This window comes from Trichomycterus rosablanca, chromosome 14 (assembly GCF_030014385.1).
Source record: "Trichomycterus rosablanca isolate fTriRos1 chromosome 14, fTriRos1.hap1, whole genome shotgun sequence".
NCBI classification, from domain to species: Eukaryota; Metazoa; Chordata; class Actinopteri; order Siluriformes; family Trichomycteridae; genus Trichomycterus; species Trichomycterus rosablanca.
This window is the reverse complement of record NC_086001.1, coordinates 494,590-515,641: the sequence shown is the minus strand read 5'-3', so window position 1 is coordinate 515,641 and position 21,052 is coordinate 494,590. Positions and strand designations below refer to the sequence as shown.

The 21,052-nt window shown below is 49.1% G+C and overlaps 1 protein-coding gene across 1 annotated transcript in view; it reads right to left on the bottom strand.

Annotated features, from left to right (window-relative positions):
* Positions 1 to 20,676, bottom strand: part of supt16h (SPT16 homolog, facilitates chromatin remodeling subunit) — a 35,303-nt gene extending 14,627 nt beyond the window's left edge. Inside the window, exons 1-20 of the mRNA XM_063008315.1 lie at positions 20,311 to 20,676; positions 18,308 to 18,400; positions 17,901 to 18,071; positions 16,888 to 17,040; positions 16,653 to 16,799; positions 15,772 to 15,923; positions 15,477 to 15,649; positions 13,674 to 13,764; positions 12,848 to 12,921; positions 11,624 to 11,736; positions 11,473 to 11,538; positions 10,063 to 10,158; positions 9,868 to 9,983; positions 9,392 to 9,545; positions 6,675 to 6,802; positions 6,321 to 6,583; positions 3,999 to 4,117; positions 3,668 to 3,906; positions 2,624 to 2,699; positions 2,345 to 2,514 (exon numbers count right to left, since the gene is read on the bottom strand). Of these exons, the coding sequence (XP_062864385.1) occupies positions 2,345 to 2,514; positions 2,624 to 2,699; positions 3,668 to 3,906; positions 3,999 to 4,117; positions 6,321 to 6,583; positions 6,675 to 6,802; positions 9,392 to 9,545; positions 9,868 to 9,983; positions 10,063 to 10,158; positions 11,473 to 11,538; positions 11,624 to 11,736; positions 12,848 to 12,921; positions 13,674 to 13,764; positions 15,477 to 15,649; positions 15,772 to 15,923; positions 16,653 to 16,799; positions 16,888 to 17,040; positions 17,901 to 18,071; positions 18,308 to 18,400; positions 20,311 to 20,376 (2,660 nt within the window). The 5' untranslated portion in view covers positions 20,377 to 20,676. The remainder of the gene's footprint in view (positions 1 to 2,344; positions 2,515 to 2,623; positions 2,700 to 3,667; positions 3,907 to 3,998; positions 4,118 to 6,320; positions 6,584 to 6,674; positions 6,803 to 9,391; positions 9,546 to 9,867; positions 9,984 to 10,062; positions 10,159 to 11,472; positions 11,539 to 11,623; positions 11,737 to 12,847; positions 12,922 to 13,673; positions 13,765 to 15,476; positions 15,650 to 15,771; positions 15,924 to 16,652; positions 16,800 to 16,887; positions 17,041 to 17,900; positions 18,072 to 18,307; positions 18,401 to 20,310) is intronic.
* Between the last annotated feature and the right edge of the window lie 376 nt (positions 20,677 to 21,052).

Below are 21,052 nucleotides of genomic sequence, written 5' to 3'. Positions count from 1 at the left end.
GGAGAGGAGAACAGTGAGGAGAGGAGAACAGTGAGAACAGTGAGGACAGGCGAACAGTGAGGACAGGCGAACAGTGAGGACAGGAGAACAGTGAGGACAGGAGAACAGTGAGGAGAGGAGAACAGTGAGGACAGGAGGACAGTGAGGACAGGCGAACAGTGAGGACAGGAGAACAGTGAGGACAGGAGAACAGTGAGGAGAGGAGAACAGTGAGGACAGGAGAACAGTGAGGACAGGCGAACAGTGAGGAGAGGAGAACAGTGAGGAGAGGAGAACAGTGAGAACAGTAAGGACAGGAGAACAGTGAGGACAGGCGAACAGTGAGGACAGGAGAACAGTGAGGAGAGGAGAACAGTGAGGAGAGGAGAACAGTGAGAACAGTGAGGACAGGAGAACAGTGAGGACAGGAGAACAGTGAGGAGAGGAGAACAGTGAGGAGAGGAGAACAGTGAGGAGAGGAGAACAGTGAGAACAGTGAGGACAGGAGAACAGTGAGGAGAGGAGAACAGTGAGGAGAGGAGAACAGTGAGGAGAGGAGAACAGTGAGAACAGTGAGGACAGGAGAACAGTGAGGACAGGAGAACAGTGAGGAGAGGAGAACAGTGAGAACAGTGAGGGCAGGAGAACAGTGAGGAGAGGAGAACAGTGAGGAGAGGAGAACAGTGAGAACAGTGAGGACAGGAGAACAGTGAGGACAGGAGAACAGTGAGGACAGGAGAACAGTGAGGAGAGGAGAACAGTGAGAACAGTGAGGGCAGGAGAACAGTGAGGAGAGGAGAACAGTGAGGAGAGGAGAACAGTGAGGAGAGGAGAACAGTGAGAACAGTGAGGACAGGAGAACAGTGAGGACAGGAGAACAGTGAGGAGAGGAGAACAGTGAGAACAGTGAGGGCAGGAGAACAGTGAGGAGAGGAGAACAGTGAGGAGAGGAGAACAGTGAGGAGAGGAGAACAGTGAGAACAGTGAGGACAGGAGAACAGTGAGGACAGGAGAACAGTGAGAACAGTGAGGACAGGAGAACAGTGAGGACAGGCGAACAGTGAGGAGAGGAGAACAGTGAGAACAGTGAGGACAGGAGAACAGTGAGGACAGGAGAACAGTGAGGAGAGGAGAACAGTGAGAACAGTGAGGAGAGGAGAACAGTGAGGAGAGGAGAACAGTGAGAACAGTGAGGAGAGGAGAACAGTGAGAACAGTGAGGACAGGAGAACAGTGAGGAGAGGAGAACAGTGAGGAGAGGAGAACAGTGAGAACAGTGAGGACAGGAGAACAGTGAGGACAGGAGAACAGTGAGGAGAGGAGAACAGTGAGAACAGTGAGGACAGGAGAACAGTGAGGACAGGAGAACAGTGAGGAGAGGAGAACAGTGAGAACAGTGAGGGCAGGAGAACAGTGAGGAGAGGAGAACAGTGAGGAGAGGAGAACAGTGAGAACAGTGAGGACAGGAGAACAGTGAGGACAGGAGAACAGTGAGAACAGTGAGGACAGGAGAACAGTGAGGACAGGAGAACAGTGAGGAGAGGAGAACAGTGAGGAGAGGAGAACAGTGAGAACAGTGAGGGCAGGAGAACAGTGAGGAGAGGAGAACAGTGAGGAGAGGAGAACAGTGAGAACAGTGAGGACAGGAGAACAGTGAGGAGAGGAGAACAGTGAGGAGAGGAGAACAGTGAGAACAGTGAGGACAGGAGAACAGTGAGGAGAGGAGAACAGTGAGGACAGTGAGGACAGGAGAACAGTGAGGACAGGAGAACAGTGAGGAGAGGAGAACAGTGAGAACAGTGAGGACAGGAGAACAGTGAGGAGAGGAGAACAGTGAGGAGAGGAGAACAGTGAGAACAGTGAGGACAGGAGAACAGTGAGGACAGGAGAACAGTGAGGAGAGGAGAACAGTGAGGACAGGAGAACAGTGAGGACAGGAGAACAGTGAGGACAGGAGAACAGTGAGGAGAGGAGAACAGTGAGAACAGTGAGGACAGGAGAACAGTGAGGACAGTGAGGACAGGAGAACAGTGAGGACAGGAGAACAGTGAGGAGAGGAGAACAGTGAGGAGAGGAGAACAGTGAGAACAGTGAGGACAGGAGAACAGTGAGGAGAGGAGAACAGTGAGGACAGGAGAACAGTGAGGAGAGGAGAACAGTGAGAACAGTGAGGACAGGAGAACAGTGAGGACAGTGAGGACAGGAGAACAGTGAGGACAGTGAGGAGAGGAGAACAGTGAGGACAGGAGAACAGTGAGAACAGTGAGGGCAGGAGAACAGGGGAACCGTGAGGACCATGAGTTCAGCAGACGTGATGAGGGAACACCTCAGACGTTCTGAGAGTTGGTGAGGAGAACAGAACCTACTTGAGCCACTCCTTGATGGGGTCGAGCGAGTTGACGGGCACGGCGTTGATCATGGTGACCTTCTTGCTGTAATCCTTGTAGACGATAACCACGTCGAAGTTCTTCAGGTGGAACTGCACACGCTCGAAATGGACCAGCTCCACCTCGTCCAGGGTCACCACGAACGGGGGCTGAGGAGATCACACCACATCGGGGGGGGGGGGGGGGGGGGGGGGGTGAGAACCAGGCTGAACGGGCACAAATGAAAACATGGCAGACTCCTGGGCTATCGGTACTCACCCACTCGGTGACGTTGCAGAGCGAGCTGGACGTGGGCTGCAGGAGACAGGTGCTTCTGTAGGGGGCGCCCTGGAACCTACACACACACACACACACACACACACACACACACGGGGGCAACGTTACCACCACGGGATCCGAACTCACAACCATCCACACTCCACCAACCCCTCTCTTCTTATGTGGACGCTCCAGAGCTGTGACCATCAACTCGGCAGTGGTGGGGCTTGAACCGACAACCTTCTGAATACTAGTCCAGTACCTTAACCGCTAGGCCTTTATCCAAGTACTGTGAGTACACAGTCTAAGCAATTAAAGGTTAAGGGCCTTGCTCAAGGGCCCGGCAGTGGTGGGGCTTGAACCCACAACCTTCTTCACCCTAACCACCGAGTAACACATACACGTGGATGCAAAAGTTTACACACCCCAACCTAATCAGACATAGCCAATTCCCCTGTGTGCTCTCTGGCGACCCTCACTGGCCACTCTTGCATTTGCAGCATTTAGCAGAGGCTGTGACGGTACACAGTCTAAGCAAGAGGGTTAAGGGCCTCGCTCAAGGGCCCGGCAGTGGCGACCAGGCAGAGGTGGGGCTTGAACCGACAACCTTCTGATCACTAGTCCAGTACCTTAACTGCTGGGCCTTTATACGAGTACTGTGAGTACACAGTCTAAGCAATTAAAGGTTAAGGGCCTTGCTCAAGGGCCCGGCAGTGGTGGGGCTTGAACCAGCAACCTTCTGATTCCTAGTCCATGTAAATATACTGTACACACACACACTATATGCCCAAAAGTATGTGGACACGGGACCTTGCGCTTGTTGAGACATTTGCATACTAAGACCACGGACATCAATATGCAGCTATAACAGCCTCCGCTCCTCTGTGGGGCTTCGATCAACCGGAAGTTCCGATTCATCCCAAAGACGTCCAGGCCCCAGGAGAGGCCCACTTTCCCGTCGACACCTTGAAGTCAATCATTAGAAGGTGTGACCACATACTTCTGAGAGATGGAAATGAACCTGAACCAGGCCCGTTCCCTCACCCCAGGTCTCTGAAGGGAACCTCGAACTCCAGCTCCTCCTTGGTGAGCGTCTCCACCTTCTCGATGAAGTTCTTGAAGGCCGACTTGAGCTTGTGCCTCATCTCGCGCTCCATCTGCTCGGCGTACAGGTCGTCGCGGTCGTGCATGTGCTGGTGCTTGCCCAGGTCCGTGGTGATCTCGCCCACCTCCGTGTAGAACTGCACGTCCGTGTGCCGCTTCTTCCCGAACATGATGGCGTTCTGAGAGGGGGGGAGAGAACCGGAGGGGGGGCGTGAGGAAACGCACTCCCGCAGAGACACACACACACACACACACACACACACACACACACCTTGAGGTGGAAGTGCAGCACGATGATCATCTCTCCATCGCAGGGCTGGAAGACGGCGTGTTTGATGTTGTTGTACAGGATGTCCACCTTATCTCCACGTACGGACGTGAAACGGAATCCTGCCACACACACACACACACACACACACACACACACACACACACACACACACACACACACACACACACACACGAGTCCAGTCAGAATCAACACACCCTGCCCAATCCTGACCTGATCACATGACTGTTCACACGGTGCACACTTCAGTACATTACAGTTATTCACATGAATCCAGTGTACACGTTTAACACCTGAATAGCTCTGCAGTGCTGTAGGGAAGAAATCGCCTGCATCTAAACTATTGCTTAATGTTCTTTTATTTTTACTAAATAAAACTAATCAAACTTAGTGCAGCATCGTAGCAGTAACACTAAAACACTCAACATGAGTGAGATACTTACAGTTTCACTTCGAACTTCACATTCAACGATAATGTATAATAATTCTGTTTAATGCAGTGATGCACTAAACATGAACAGAAATCTCCACTCACAAGTGGTGTAGCAGCTTAACTTGAATATAAAAAAAACTAATAAGTTACTTACCAGCATTACAGTAAAACCTGAACACCAAAATAACATGGAAAGGCTCTCTTGTTATGAAGGAAAGCCAGTTCTTAAAGTGCTTGTATCGTGACGATGGTTTCTACGAGAAGCGAGTGCAGAGTAACAGAAGAAGGTAATGAAGTGTTAAAAGCTCCCGACGATGAGTGAATATAGCGTGTATTTTATTTCTTTATCAAGCGAGTGCGTCACTACCACGCTGGGTTACATAACTAAGCCAATCAGAGCGCTCGGTACTGAGATGTCGGTCAGTCTTGTAACTCGTGCTGTACGTTATATGCTCCTGAAGTTCACATACTGGGATTATAAGTGATCGTTTTGTAAGCCGGAGCGATCCTGGACTCACACACCGTATAAACAGTAAAATTCTACAGTAGTGAACGCGGCTCTGCTGCCACCGCCTGGTGAAGCGCTCGCACTGCAGACGTTACACTTCACTGCTGGACTCGTTTCACTTTCCAGTGTAAAGTAGAGATGGACCGATCGGGGTTTTTGGCACCGATTCCGATCTCCGATCTACTTTCAGGGACATCGGCCGATAGCCGATTCCGATCGGGAAGGGGGGGGGGGGGTATTTGTGTGTGTGTGTGTGTGTGTGTGTGTGTGTGTGTGTTTGTGCCTTTAGAAGAGACGCTTTGTTCACAGTATCGCTATAAGTGATTCATTGATTCATGAGTCGATTCGTTTTTATGTGAAGCGTAAGTTTCTCTTCTCGGTTATCTCTCCGTGTTTACACTGTTATTAATTAAATGTCGTGGTTTTAAATTAACACCAACTACTACAGAACATTCTGTGTGACTCTCTTACATTAAAAAGCTTCATTACACTGTTATTAGCACAGATCTGTAACCGAGTCAGACTCGTTCCGTCTAAGGAGCTAAAAGTTCAGCAGATGATCCTGAACTAACGAATTTGGTAATGAATAAACTTTTGCCTCTGATTGGCTCTGTAACGTTTTCTGTTCTCATCTACATCACAAGTAAGAACCGCTTACGATTTACCAAAGTGAACCAGGAGTTTATATAACGTGCTGATAGAATCGACTCAGATGTGACCGGGTTGAATTATCTTTTTAAAGTAAATATTACAATCAGCAAAATTACATCGTAAGAGCTTTCACGATGGTTTCTGTACGATGGTTGATGAATGGTGATGTGATGGTTGGTGCTTCGTAGCTCAAAGTCTGGATCGATCCACTGAGCTGTTAACTTAACGTGATCTTTATATATCACACGATCGGATCGGCTGCTTTTAGGAGATATCGCCGATCGCCGATAGCATATTTTGACTAAAAATCGGTCGATTCGTAGCCGATCGGTCGTCCCATCTCTAGTTTAAAGTATTTCCACACAGCCGACATGCTGACGTAAAACGAAGGATCGGGATCGGGTTTAGTAAAGCCCATACCGATCAGCTAAAAAAAACGCCTCGATCGGCCCCGATTCCGATCTTTGAGATCGGATCGGGACATCCCTAGTGTGGACAGAAGAAAAGTAAGGACTGAAAGGACAGGAGAAGAGTGGAACAATGAGAACAGAAGAACAGTGAAGACAGGAGAAGAGTAGAACAGCGAGGACAACAGGAGAACATCTCATATCTCACTGAAGCACATTGAGATGAGTTTTTTAGTCATATCTCAGCCCTCCTGGAGACCTGATCACTGCTGACGTTGACGCGAGGCACCCTGACCGTTCCTCACCGTTGGTGTGAGCCTCGAGCGAGCCCTGCATCCTCTTCTGGGCGATGTTGGGCCGGATGTACAGGTCCTTGAGCTTGGGGTTGGAGCGGTTCAGGTTGATGACCAGCGAGTCCTGCTTGACGATGCCCTCCTTCTCCTTCTCCTCGGCCTCGCGGGTCTTGTAGCGCTTCTGCACCTCCTTGATGATGCGGAAGGCGTTCTGCAGGTTGGCGGAGGGCACCGAGGTGTCGCCCGGGACTTTCAGGTTGGAGGCGCGGTACGTGCTGAGAGGAACAGAAACGTACGGACATGCATAAATATCTCACGTTATAGCGTGATGGCGGGAGATAACCACGGTAACCAGCGTGAGCTCACATCTCTTTGACGAAGGTGGCATCAGGGTTGGGGAATATGTTGCCCTCGTGTCGGCCCAGTGAACTCCCCGGCACGAAGAAGTTTATCCTCAGGTACGTGTAGTCTCCTTCCACCGACATGCTGATGTTCTACACACACACACAGCATACACGATCCAGGATATAAACACTGAACATCAGAAAAACATCAGAAGCAGTGATCTCCTCCTGCATCTCAGAGCGAGGGGTCAGCCATGGTACGAACCCACAACCTTGTGATCGATAGCCCAAAGCTCTGCTCACTAGGCTACAGCCGTCTCTGTAGCAATGCTGGAACACCGAGCGTAACCAGCTCATTTATTTATTTATTTATTAGGATGATTTCAACGTCATGCTGGTTCATTCATTTTCTTATGGGGGGGGGGGAGGTGCTGGAGCTTTATCAATGGGCGCAAGGCACACAGTAACACCCTGGACGAGGCACACACACACACACACACACACACACATTCACCTATAGTGCAAATTCAGTGTCTCCAGTTTAACCCGGCTGCACGTTTTTGGACTGTGGGAGGAAACCCACACAGACACGGGGGGGGGGAGAACATGCAAACTCCGCCTGGGGATGGAACCCAGGACCTTCGTGCCGCGAGGCGACGGTGCTACCCACCGAGCCGCCCTCATTTGACAAGGTACCAGTCTGACAGGGCTGGAGTGGACGCACTAGGGTCCTTCTCACCGTTGCTGCGACAAACAGCGACCTCTGCTGTCTGGTCATGGAACTGGTCAGAGAAGTACAACAACACTCTTATTTATTTATATATATATATATATATATATATATAAAGCTTCAAATAACTAGAACTGGACACTAGAGCTGCCACTAACGACTATTTATCTATCAATTAATTTGTAGACGATTATATCGATCAGTCCATTAACCTAAACGATTCATTTTCCTTCAAACAATATAAATCAGAATCTCATTTACGCTTCTTTTGTTTGAACACTAAACTGTCCGGCATAATAATATACCACAGAACTAAATGTAAACAGGGTTTATGTTCATATCATCACATTCTGAAGTGCAGCACGTGTTTATGGTGTTCCGTACACACAGCAACGTGCTTCAACTCATAGCAGAAATAAAACAGTTAGATGTAGCCGCGTCTCATCACGTCCGACGTACAGTAACGACAGAACGAGCCCAGATCCTAACCTCCACATTCACTCAACACTTACTGCACATTCCAAACCATGTAAACACGGTGCCGAGTGCTCCGGCGCATTCACATTAGAAGCTTTTTGCGCTTAACTGAACTCGCTAAGAAATACGCTATTCCAAGATCGCCGCGATTAAGCAGCGTAATGAAACGATATAGACGTGCAGCACGGCGCCGGTGCTGCTGTGGTACCATCAAAGCTTTACACAGTGAACAAACCAGCGTTTAGTTCTGTACCAGTTTTAAGTATCACCGAACTGTGGATGATTCGGGTGTTTACAAGCTCTCTACAATCGTCCTCTGACGGCTGCAGGCGGTGTTTTGTAAGACTGTGACTGAGGTCCTGCACACAGCGAGTAGTGCCGAGTACGGCTGGGCGATTTTGCAAAAAAATAAATAATAATCTCGATTATTTTAAAATTATAACCGATTCTCGATTACGATTATTTTTGTTCTTGTATAATGCAATTGGAAAAAGACTCAAATTTCTTTTTTTTTGTAATAGTAACAGCACCACCTATAATTATCCTTTTAAGGGACTCAAACTTTATAACAATAACGATATCACAATAATTAACAATAATTAAAACAAAATAGAAATCTGAATGATCTACATCCTTTATAAGAATAGCTCACAAACAACTCTTACTTTAAATAATGTGCAGCAGAACCTCCTTACATTAGGAAAAGAACTACAAAAAGTTCTTAAAAGGAACACGAGCCTGTACTGTGCTGTTTCCACCACTGACTGAGTCTCTATCAGTATCAGTATCCGTATCCGTTTACTGTTTAGTTTATCCTCTGGTTTTGGACTCTACCTGTTTTCGCCCCTTGGATATGAAACGTTCCCTGATTTATATTCCGCGAGCGTCTGCTCAGGTTCTGCCTCGTGACATCTCTGCATTTTAATTAAAAGATAAAGTATGTAAACAATCGCGATTGTCACATTTCTAACATCGGGTGAAAACGTTCATGCCAATTAACCCAATTAATCGTGAAAATCGCCCAGCCCTAGTGCTGAGCATGGCTGGATTACTGACCGGGCCAGTGGGGCCAGCGCCCAGGGGCCTTTTGCGATGCCTATCAACATTTATGATACAATATATTTTTATTTCCGAGGGCCCTCCATTCTAAGGATCCTCTGACTATTAGGGACTTTGACCCCAGGGCCTCTTGGGGGCCCTAGCCATGCTTTTGGGCCCCTTATGAAAATGGATGAGGCGTTGTGGCACTGCTCTGACTTCGACTTCTGGCTATTAGGGGTCCTAGGAAAGAGGGGGGCATATTTTTAGAGGGCCCTGGTTATGGCGACGGGGTGGTTGCCCTGGGCAACTCTTTGCCCAGGGGCCCAGACTATCCTTAATCCGTCCTTGGTGCTGAGGGAATCATATGAACGCTTATATGACTGGAGACGGTGTAGAAATGTAAAAAAAATATCATTTATAAACATAGTTTATCAACTTAAAACACATCGACTAGGTCGACCAATCACGGCAGCCCTGCCGGACACCAGTACCTTAATGGTGGCGATGTGGAAGGGCGTGGCGATGCCGAACACGGGCATGACGACCGTCTCGTACTTCTTGTCGATGTAGAGCTTCATGTCCCGGATGTCCTTCTCCCGAGGCATCTGGGATACGTTCTTGTAGGACACGTTGGACTTCCTGGCTCTGAGAGGAGAGAGTGAGAGGTCGGTTCAGAACCCACAGACCGTCTTTGGACCGTCGTCCAAACCGAGCGTCCCGAACAGACGCACCTTTGGTGCCACCTAGTGTTGGGTTCTATACGGGAATCTCGGCGGTGCTATCGACCCGGCCGGGCGTCCGACAGACACGACTAACTGCGCCTGAGGGAGCTGCTATAAAAGCTTAGTGACGTCCATCACTGACAGGTGAGGCTGTACTGATGACGAGCACCTGCTGGTACACTCTGACTAGTGCGGAGGGTGGATTGGTGTCACGTCCGCGAACACCCCATAGCGCCGTAACTTACTTCTGGATCTGCTGTTCACCCTTCTGCTCGGTCAGGCGCCGCTTGGCCTCATTGTTCATCTGATTGGCCAGCTCCCGCTGATGGGCCCGCCTCTTTTCCTCTGCGGTCATCTCGTTCTGTCCAATAGGAAGAAGGGATCAGATCTGCTGTACACCCACGCGCCAGTATCTAACAGTAGATCTGACACACGCTCACCCTGGTCCTATCAGCCAGCAGGGCAGCTCGAGCTCCTTTACCCAGCAGCTGCTCGGCGTCGTCGTCGTCTTCATCTTCGTCCTCCTCGTCATCGTTCTATACACACACACACACACACACACACACACACACACACACACACACGGATCAGGGCGGAGTACACACACACACACACACACACACACACAGCACCAGGTCTACAAACTCACTCCAATCATAAACACATGTCCACATTCGGACTGGTTTGTGTGTTAGTGAAGGGCTTAGGGTTGCCAGATCATCAAAATCCAACTCTAAGGGTCGATCTATATAAGTGCAGATTGAACAAGCGCAGACGCCTCAGACAGACAAATAATCATCATTAGAATAAAGAATAAAGTAAAAATAATAATCACTTTTAATTTAATTCCATTTCTAGCCATCACTTTAACCTGGTCAGGGTCGAGATGGGTCCGGTTCAAGCCGAAACACAGGAAACGAGGCTGTGATCCTCAATTTTATTCAGACGGTGCTTTATACGATAGCAACTTTAGAAGTTGAGGCCAGAACGCTCGTGCAGGCATCGTACAAGAGGGTTAAGAGCCGTGCTCAAGGGCCCTTGGGGTTCGAACCCACAACCTTCCAGTCGGTATCCCACTAGGCCAGGGTTTTTCACCCAGGGGTCGGTCGCGAGTAACGATGCACCACAAGACCACGATTTCAATCGGTTATTCTTTAAATATGAATCAATATTCACTTTAAACAGCAGAGGGCGCTGGCGCGATTCACCTCGCCTGGTTGACGTCACTGGAGCTATACGCCTGGTTGCCAGATTCGGGTTTTTTTCCCCCCTCCAGGCAAATTGGGCTTAATTCAAAATTGTTTGTACCTACCTCAGAAATAAAAGGACGTTCACTATTTAGATAAATTAAATACGAGCACAAATACAGGATTTTATTGGATTTTTTTCATAATTTGTCATAATTAATTTCAGTTTTTTTTTTAAATTCGGGAAAAATCGTATCGTGAATCGTATCGCATCGTGGGTCAAAGTGTATCGTTACATCCCTAGAAATAAAGGCATTTAAATCAAAATAAAAGCCTCAGATTCCTACAGTGGTGTTTCTAAACCCCTTCCTGAGCTGAGCCACGGCGGGACGCGGCGGTCTGGCTGCACACGGACCCCAATATAAAGGAAGAACGGGGCTACATTACAGAAGTGTAGACAGCCTGCCCCCTACAGGCCAGAACGAGTCATAGCACACAGTCCTTATATTCACCTTTACGTTTTCAGCATTTAGCAGACGCTTTTATCCAAAGCGACTTACACAGGGCCTCGCTCAGGGGCCCAACGGTGGCAACCTGGTGGTGGCGGGGCTTGAACCTTCTGTTTACTAGTCCAGCAACCTTAACCGCTGAGCTATCACTGACCTTGAGGAAAATCCCAACGTTCTTGATCTTCTTCTTCACTGGGGTCAGGACGGTGGCCGGGTCCTCCTGCACACAGAGCACACAGAGGGAAGCGGTCAGGACCAAGCGTGAGGATCTGGTGTGTGTGTGTGTGTGTGTGTGAGGATCTCACCTCGTTGATGAGGATGGTGTCGCCGATGAACAGGGCGTACTTCTTCTGCTCGTCCTTCTTCCCCTCAGAGTTCATCAGGTCAGCGAAGCCTAGACTCACACTCATCACCATGCCTACACACACACACACACACACACACACACACACACACACACACACACACACACACACACACGAATATGATACCGACTCGGATACAACAGCGCTTCTTACACACCCGACCAAAGCAACATTCTGTTCTGCCCTACAACCCCCCCCCCCCCACCCCCCCCTTCGACAACCGCTCCACCCTGGTCAGGGTCAAGGTGGGTCCGGAGTCTATCAGGCCTTGCTCAGGCACCCGACAGAAGCAACATGATGACGGGACTCAAACCTGCAACCTTCTGATTTCTAGACCCACACCATAGGCGCCGTGTTAACACTGTAACTACGAGGTCCAAAACTGCCACCTTCTGTGCTGGTCAGGGTCAAGGTGGGTCCGAAGTCTATCAGGCCTTGCTCAGGCACCCGACCGAAGCAACATAGTGGGACTCAAACCTGCAACCTTCTGATTTCTAGACCCACACCATAGGCGCCGTGTTAACACTAGGTCCAAAACTGGCACCTTCTGTGCTGCCCTGCACACTTCCCTTCGACAACCGCTCCACCCTGGTCAGGGTCAAGGTGAGTCCGGGGTCTATCAGGCCTTGCTCAGGCACCCGACAGAAGCAGCATGATGGCGGGGCTCAAACCAGCAACCTTCCGATTTCCAGTCCGGCACCATAGGCGCCGTGTTAACACTAGGTTCAAAACTGGCACCTTCTGTGCTGCCCTGCACACTTCCCTTCGACAACCGCTCCACCCTGGTCAGGGTCAAGGTGGGTCCGGAGTCTATCAGCTAGTTCCCGTTTTATTATTCAACATAATAGCAGGTTCAAGTACTATAATCTCACGCCCTCCTGATTCCTCACTACCGACGACGGTTACAGACGTCTCTGCGCCCATACGAACTGCGCTAGCCCGACTGCATTCGCATTCCCCCACTACTATTATTATAATCCAACAACCATCACGGACGGGTCCGGCACGAGCGTGCGCCACGCCGTCCTCAGTCGGGCCAGCTTCACACCAGCTCGGGCCACACACACACAGTACACAGGACCGTGGAGAAACACTCGGGTATGAAGAAGACGCTCGGTAAGGAACGTGCACGTGGACCGGGAACACTCGGGTGCGCACGCTCACCTTTCTTCAGTTTGAACTGGTTCTTAGCGTTCAGGACCAGAGAGGCTTCCCGAAACTCGATCCCCATAGCGAACCTGAAACACACACACACACACACACACGCAGCAGGACGGGAACATCAGGCCACAGGGTTCAGCATCGACGTTCCCCAAGTTTAGATCTAGTCTCGTTAAGCGGGTTACGACATTATCCAAAGCGACTTACAATAGAGCAATTGAGGGTTAAGGGCCTCGCTCAAGGGCCCAACAGTGTTAACCTGGCGGTGGTGGGTCTTTAACCAGCGACCTTCTGATTGCTAGAAGGCTACGGAGCAATACAGGGGTTCATCTCTACCTCCGGTCCGGTCAGTAATCCTGTATATTCAGGGCAAACCATAGCCTAGTGGTTAAGGTACTGGACTAGCAACCAGAAGGTAGCTGGTTCAAGCCCCACTACTGCCTGGTCGCCACTTGAGCGAGGCCCTTAACCCTCAATCGCTCAGACTGTACACTGTAACTGTAATGTAAGTCGCTTTGGATAAAGGCGTCTGCTAAATGCCGAAAATGTAAACGTAAACGTCTGCTCGCTCTACACAGACACATCTCCCATGATCCTACGCTCTCCCGAGCTGAGAAGAGGGCGTGTCTAAATTCCTCCTTAGCTCCCTTAAAATGCTCCTACTGAGGAGCGACGATCCGACCGAATGACGAGGGAGCGCCCGACGCCTCCTCGGCGCCGAAGATCCATCCCAGCGTTCAGTTTTACACCATCGGGGCATCAGGGGCAGTTTAAGCGTCTAAACGATCTGATGATGAGTCTCCGGGTCTGATTAGAATCCCATATTTACCCCAAGTTCTTGGTGAGCTTGCTGAGCAGGTTCGATTTCTCCTTCTTCACGTAGTCCATGACCGTGTTGTAGGCATCGCAGATCTTCACCCCTGGATGTTAGAGACAATAATAATAATATTTAGGGATGTCCCGATCAGGTTTTTTTTTGTTCCCGATCTTTAATTTTGATCCCGAGTCTCATACCGATACTTGTAATGTCTAGATAAGAACTGGATAATACTGCTTGGCTAACGGCCATGACTCTAGCTGTCCGCTATAGACCGCTGAAGTCGTGCGCTATTCTGTAGTCCTCGTTATGCCCATATCTGGAGACCCGGGTCTAAGTCAGATTTCCTGTGGGGGAAAATGAACGGGGTTTTCAAAAAAAACCGCATCCTGTGCTGAACAAACACGTTCAGAACCCTGCACGTTCCGTCCTGTGTACATTTTCCTCCCGTACATCGCCGGATCCTCCGGATTACGAGGTCGTTAAAGGGTCGTAATACGCCCGCTCGGGTGGCGCAGCGGTAAAAAGAGACGCGCTGCGACCAGGGCTGGATTCTGAGAAGCGTCGTATCGAATCCAGCCTTGCTTTACCGGTTCGAAGCCGAGTGGCTATATGAGCAACGATTGGCCGGTCGCTCGTGTGGGGGGGGGGGGCGGGACAAAGAACCGGATGTGGGTCTCTCTCTGTCAGAATGCGATCGCGTTCTCTGCCGGCCGATTGGAGGCGCTTACACAGCGATGGGAGGGGGTGCCCTTAGGGTGCGTCTCTCCGCATGCGACGCTAGGTGGCGCCAAACTCATCGACGTGTGGGTGGCAAAGATGCATCTGGCTGCTGCTCGTGTTTCGGAGGGGATACGGGTTAGCTTCGATCACCTCCGTCAGGGCGGGGTTCGGCATAGACGGAGAGGAAGCACGATGCTAATTGAACAATTGGATGCGCTAAAGGGGGAAAAAGGGGTAAAAAAACTAAAAACAAACAAAAAAAAGGTCGTAATACTAATAATGCTACACGAAAGCTAACGCTACTGCGCATTAATCAGACGTCACTGAACTACACCGATCGAATCGACGGAACGAGCGGCTCGCTTTTGTTGAGTACAACCGACGGCGTAACACCCGACCGTCCTCGCTTTCTACTTTAATGTAGCTAGCTACTAAAAATATAAAGTAAAACGTGTGAATATCGCTGCACTGTTACGCCGGTGAATCGCGCTGCTTCGTGCGCTTATTTAAGAGGCTTATAAAAGAAAGAAAAACAATATAAGAGGCTTCCAGTTTAGTGACGTCAATTCGGCGCGCAGTAGCGTTAGCTCACATGCAGCGATATTCATATTTTGACTCATTAACGACTTCGTAATTCAGAGGATCCGGTGAAAATAGACGGAAGAATCTCCATAAAACAAAACCTAACAGCTCTGGAACATTTTTTATGACTACAGGATGCGAGAGAAGCAATTTGTGAAATCTCCGTTCATTCTTCCTATTCAAAATTTCTCTTAGACCCGGGTTACCAAATATGGGCGTAACAACATGGCGTGGACTACAACGTGACGACACGACTTCAGTGCTCTATTCGGTACCGTAAAAGAGGAAGGTAATAAAGTGTTAAACGCTCCCGACGATGAGTGAATATAGCGTGTATTTATTTCTTTATTAAGCGAGTGCGTCACTACCACGCTGGGTTACATAACTAAGCCAATCAGAGCGCTCCATACTGAGATGTCGTGTAAAAAAACGCCTAACATCCCTAACAATATGAATACTTAATACCTGTTAAATGCACCTCTTTAATAACCTGAATCAGACCCCGATTACCGTGCTTGAGCTCCTTGAGCAGCTCCTCCTCCACCTGCAGCAGGAAGTTGTAGTTGTCCTGCATCTCCTGCGGCGGGTCCACCATGAGCGTGCGCACCAGGTTGGAGCAGTAGGACTTGTAGCGGATCCCCATGGCGCACGTGATGGCGCCGAAGTGCATGTGGTTCTTATCGCTGAGACACAGAGAGAGAGAGAGAGAGAGAGAGAGAGAGAGAGAGAGAGAGAGAGGGAGACGTTTCTACACCAGCTCTGACGTGGATCTAACCCAACCCAACCCGGCGGCACCTGTGCACACCTGACGACGCTGAACTTCAGGCTGTAGTTGCCGCCGCTCTGGATGATGGGCGGGTAGCACATCTCTACGGTGGAGGGGTCGGCGCCGCCCAGGTACTTCTTCTCCTCGATGGCCTTCTCCACCGACTCGGCCAGGCGGCTGTGCTTCACTTTCTGTCGGAGCGAGAGGGACGGACGTTAGCGCACAGCGTGTGTATCTGGATTCTTTCTCCCTGTTTCACTTTTAAACTCGTGTTACAGCTCCAGCTTCTGAGTCTAAAACGCTTCTGGTTGAGAATAAAGCTTAACGTGGTTTAATGTAGTAAAAGAAGGAGACAGGAGCACTAAACTTCTCTTCATTATTACTGCTCATAAGTTCCTCCACTCATCACATTCCTCACTCGCCGTTTTACCGCCTCGTATCGAACAGTTCGTCTCATCGGAGGAGCTTTGAAAGGGTCAGCGAACAGCAGACTTGGGTCAGTTAGGTGCAAAGGTGTGCCACACTTCTCATGTGAACGCGCCCTCAGTCGAGCCAGCTTAGAAAAACCGAACGTAATCACCGTGCTCATGACGTTCGCCACACATACAGCCAATCGGAACGGCCACAAGACATTTACGTTCTTGGCACTTAGCGGACGCTTCTCATCCAGAGCGACTTGCAGTACTGTGACGGCATACGATCTAAGCATTTGAGGGTCAAGGGCCTCGCTCGGGGGCCCAACAGATGAGGCTTGAACCGGCAACCTTCCGATTACTGTACCAGTACCTAAACCACTAGGCTACAGCTGCGCCACTTAAGACACAATACAGACGCGGTGTGTAGAAGAACACGGACGGCATCAGGTAGCGTCCCCATCGCGGACGCGAGACGAAGCACCGGCGCGTTCTCGCGCCCCTCACCTCGTCGGCGTCCACGATCTCCATCACCCTCTCCTTGAAGAACTTGGTGAAGACGTCGCTGGTGATGGCGGCCGCTTTCTTCATCAGGTTCAGCTCTCCGTCCTCCTTCACGGCGATCGTGTACGCCACCGCCGCGCTGATGTCCACCTGACACACACACACACACGATTACAAAACTACGTCCCGTCCCGCCCCCGTGTGTGAAAGGTTTCCGTTATTCTGGCCACCCTCTGACCTTGTTCAGGCCCTCGGCCGTCAGCATGTCGTTCCAGCTCTTCATGTACTCTCCGGGGAACTTGTCCTTGATGAAGATGCCCACCGCCTTGCCTTCTTTACTGCCCCGGATCGCCTCCGTCATCTTCTCGAAGTTCGCCTTGTTGCTCTCGTTCTAAACCAACACAAGATATATATAAATATATATAGAGGATATACACCAATCAGCTCCACTTACCATATAGAAGCAGTTAGTAGTTCTACAATTACTGACTGTAGTCCATCTGTTTCTCTACATGCTTTGTTACCCCCTTTCACCCAGTTCTTCAATGGTCAGGACCCCCACAGGACCACCACAGAGCAGGTATTATTTAGGTGGTGGATGATTCTCAGCACTGCAGTGACACTGACATGGTGGTGGTGTGTTAGTGTGTGTTGTGCTGGTATGAGTGGAGGTTTTAAACACCGTGTCCACTCACTGTCCACTCTATTAGACACTCCTGCCTGGTCGGTCCACCTTGTAGATGTAAAGTCAGAGACGATCGCTCATCTATCGCTGCTGTTTGAGTCGCTCATCTTCTAGACCTTCATCAGTGGGCACAGGACGCTGCTCACGGGGCGCTGTCGGCTGGGTGTTTTTGGTTGGTGGACGATTCTCAGTCCAGCAGTGACAGTGACGTGTCACTAGGCCACTATCGCTGGGGTCCAGGGTCTAAATCCCCAGTGGAACTATTGGCCGGTTGGGCGTCTACATACAGAAGTGACAGGTTATGTCTAAGACGAGGGGGGGGGGGGTCACCACGACCCTGACCAGAATAAAGCAGTGACGAAACGAACAGAATCACCATCAGTGCGGTCACCAGGACTCGGAATCCACCCGACATGAGTTTCATCTCATCAGCTGCCTCAAGAGCCTGGTCAGAGCCGCAGTGAATCCGGTTCCACCCGGAAACAGTGAGCGCAGGGCAGGAATACCCCCCCCCCACACGGTGCTAATCTAGGTACCAGAGCAGCAAGAACCCGGGGCGCTGTTACCTTTTCCCGGACCAGGAGCGTGACCGGCGGGATGCCGTTGGCGTTCTCGTTTCCCTTGGTCACCGCCACCTGCTTCAGGAACTCCAGCTTCTTCTTGCTGGCTAGGAAGATGATCTTGGACTCGCAGAAGATCATGATGGTGTCGGTCAGCTCGTAACCAAACAGCCACGTCTGAGAGAGAGAGAGAGAGAGATTCATATGAGACCAGTCTGATAAATAATCACAGCGTGATGAACTGATACTGATGCAGGGAACACACACATTAACGAGCCAAAACATTAAAACCACCCACAAAAAGGGATGTGAGGGTATATTAGATGTCAGGCTGTACCTCGAGTACCTCGAGTACCTCACCGAGAACGGCTCACGGCTCCAGTTTAACCAGAACACGAACGAGCCAAGCGTACCTGCAGAGCCGTGGATTTGGCGTACACGATCTCCTCGTCCACGCCGACGGAAACCACGATGGCGTCCACCTTCCCGAACACGTCCTCGCCTTTCTGTGACGAGAACAGACACAGTGACGTTCAGTGGCTAGTGGTCCAAGCCAAGCAACAGGTCATCTACAGGCAGTGACCGTGTACACACAGTGTTTCTGAAGCTTGTGAAACGGCTGACGGACGTACGGTCCAGGCAGGCGTTCCTAATAAAGTGCTCAGTCACTGTACGGTACTGACCGGCTGCTGTCGAATAGACACGGACCTCGGGATTCTTCTGAGGTACGCACGCCCGTACGGAGAGAACCGACTGTGCCGCAGCGCTCGGGCACTTACACGTGTACGTATGGTTGATTGATTTAATCGGTTTTTAGCTGCTTCTTCACTTTGTCTCATTTAAAACGAATTATAAAAGATGTTTTGGATTTAAATATGTTAAAAAATGCATTATTTTCCCTGGTGCTGTAGATTTAAGCACACTCCGCTTACACGTGCATGGAGAGATGTTCAGAAACATGTCTATAATATTATTTTATTTTTTCATGAGGCCTGCCCATGCACAACTCTTCAAGAGCGATTCCAAAAGAGCTTTGGCTTGTGTTTCTTGACACAATTTTGAGGGATCTTTAGGCTCATCATTCTGCTGAAGCTGCTTTTCCTACCATAGAATGTGCTTATATTCAGTGGAAACTGTTTCACTTTTAAACTTGTGTTTTACAGCTCCTGGTTGAGAATAAAGCTAAACGTGGTTCAATGTAGTAAAAGAAGGAGACGGGAGCACTAAACTTCTCTTCATCATTACTGCTTGTGTTTCTCGGTCATGGACTTCTGCCGAAGCTGCATCTCTTCTATAGAATTTGCTGATATTCAGTGGAATCGGTCCTTTTTAGGAAGCTGCGCACGGTTTCCAGTGCCACGAATGTGTAAAGCACGGTAATCCACCCTCGTGCTTAAGAGTTAGTAACATGTTAAAAAGAGAATAGAGAACGTGTATGAACTAAGCATGTATAATTCATGTAGCTTTTGTTGTTTGATGAGACTTTAATATTAGAACTGCAGCAAAATCCAATATTAAATTATTAACACAACTACAACATAATATATTCTGAATGTTTACAGCTGAAATATTAATGTTAAATATTGAACAAATATGAATTGTAGTAGAAATAACATTAAAGTAATTCATTAGTAATAGTACATCTATCAAACATTTGCATTTATACCTTTATTATAATAAAATTTGTGCTTTAAATATAGAATTTATTAACCGGACACAATAATATTTGATCAAGGAGGTAAAACAGGTTACTGTATTATTTTACATTTATTTTATTGAAACAGTTTGTTGGATGCAACATTTATACCCCATTTTTTTGCATCATGAGCCTCCAAATGGTGATTAAATAATACATTATTATTTATTACTATCTATTTATAGTATATATTACTATCCATCTATTTATTACTATCTATATTAATAATTACTATCTATTATTATTATTATATTAATACACATGATGACTATTGTTAGTGCACAAACACGTGGCTAACACTCAGCACGCTTAGATAGATCAGTAAACACGCTATAATTTAATCAATAATAAAATATATTACAGTATGCAGTGCGTGTACTAATTAATATGAATATAATGAAATTATATTCGTGCAAGCTATAAGTAAGTGTGCAAGCTAAAGCTATCACACTGATGGGCTAGCTAGAAGACCCTGACAAAGACACAACACGGTGCACTGATCCACCCTCACCAACTGAATTTAGAACTTTATATAAAAATAAAAATAAAAAAAACTGCTGATTTTGGAGCGGGTGAAGCAAACCGTGCTGGCCGCTGGAGCAGTGCGACACGAGGGCTGAGCTGTGTAAGAAACACCGAGGATGAGGAGCAGTGTGCAGGCCTGATCACACCAAAGAGCGCCATTTCACCACATTAACTCATCATTTACATCATGTTTACCTTCCAGTTACTGTAGAGGCGCTTAATGCGCCGGTAATACGCTTCTTTATCCAGGCTGACGCTCATCCTGGCGGCTCTTGTCTCTCTCACACACACAACACCGCGGGGATCCGGCTCCTGTCAGGCCGGCCTCAGGGCTCCCTCACACGGACACTTAGCCTAGCACGCCCGCGCCTCTGATATACACTCACTTCCACTTTTAGACACCGGATTAAGCGCTGACTGGATTATGGATTATTTCACTGATAATAAAGCACGCATGTGTTTTATATACATGCACATATATACAATATCGCGTTTATTAGTACAAATTCTCACGCTCGCGCGCTGTGGTGAGTTAGCATCGCTGCGTTAGCGACAGAAATCTGCGTCCACGGCGCATGCGCGAGGTCACTCGGCCGCCTCGCGCGCTGTGTGTTTTCTTCCCGCCGTCTTCAGTTTCCCGCCCTGGCGCTCTGACTGACAGCACTTGGTGACGTCACACACACAGTGTGCGTGTACACCACCGCCATTATGGAGGGAAAGTTTGGACTGGTTTTTGATTCCCAGTGTAGAGCTTTGAGGTCAGTGTTGCCCAGAATTCCCAACATCTTACCACAAAGATCCCAAGTAACCGACCCTGGTACTGACACACACCCATATCATGACACACCCTGGCTTTTGGACTTGTTGCTGATAACAGTCTGGACGTTTCCTCTGTGCAATGGTCCAGCCTAGATGCCTCCGAGCCCAGAGAAGTGGA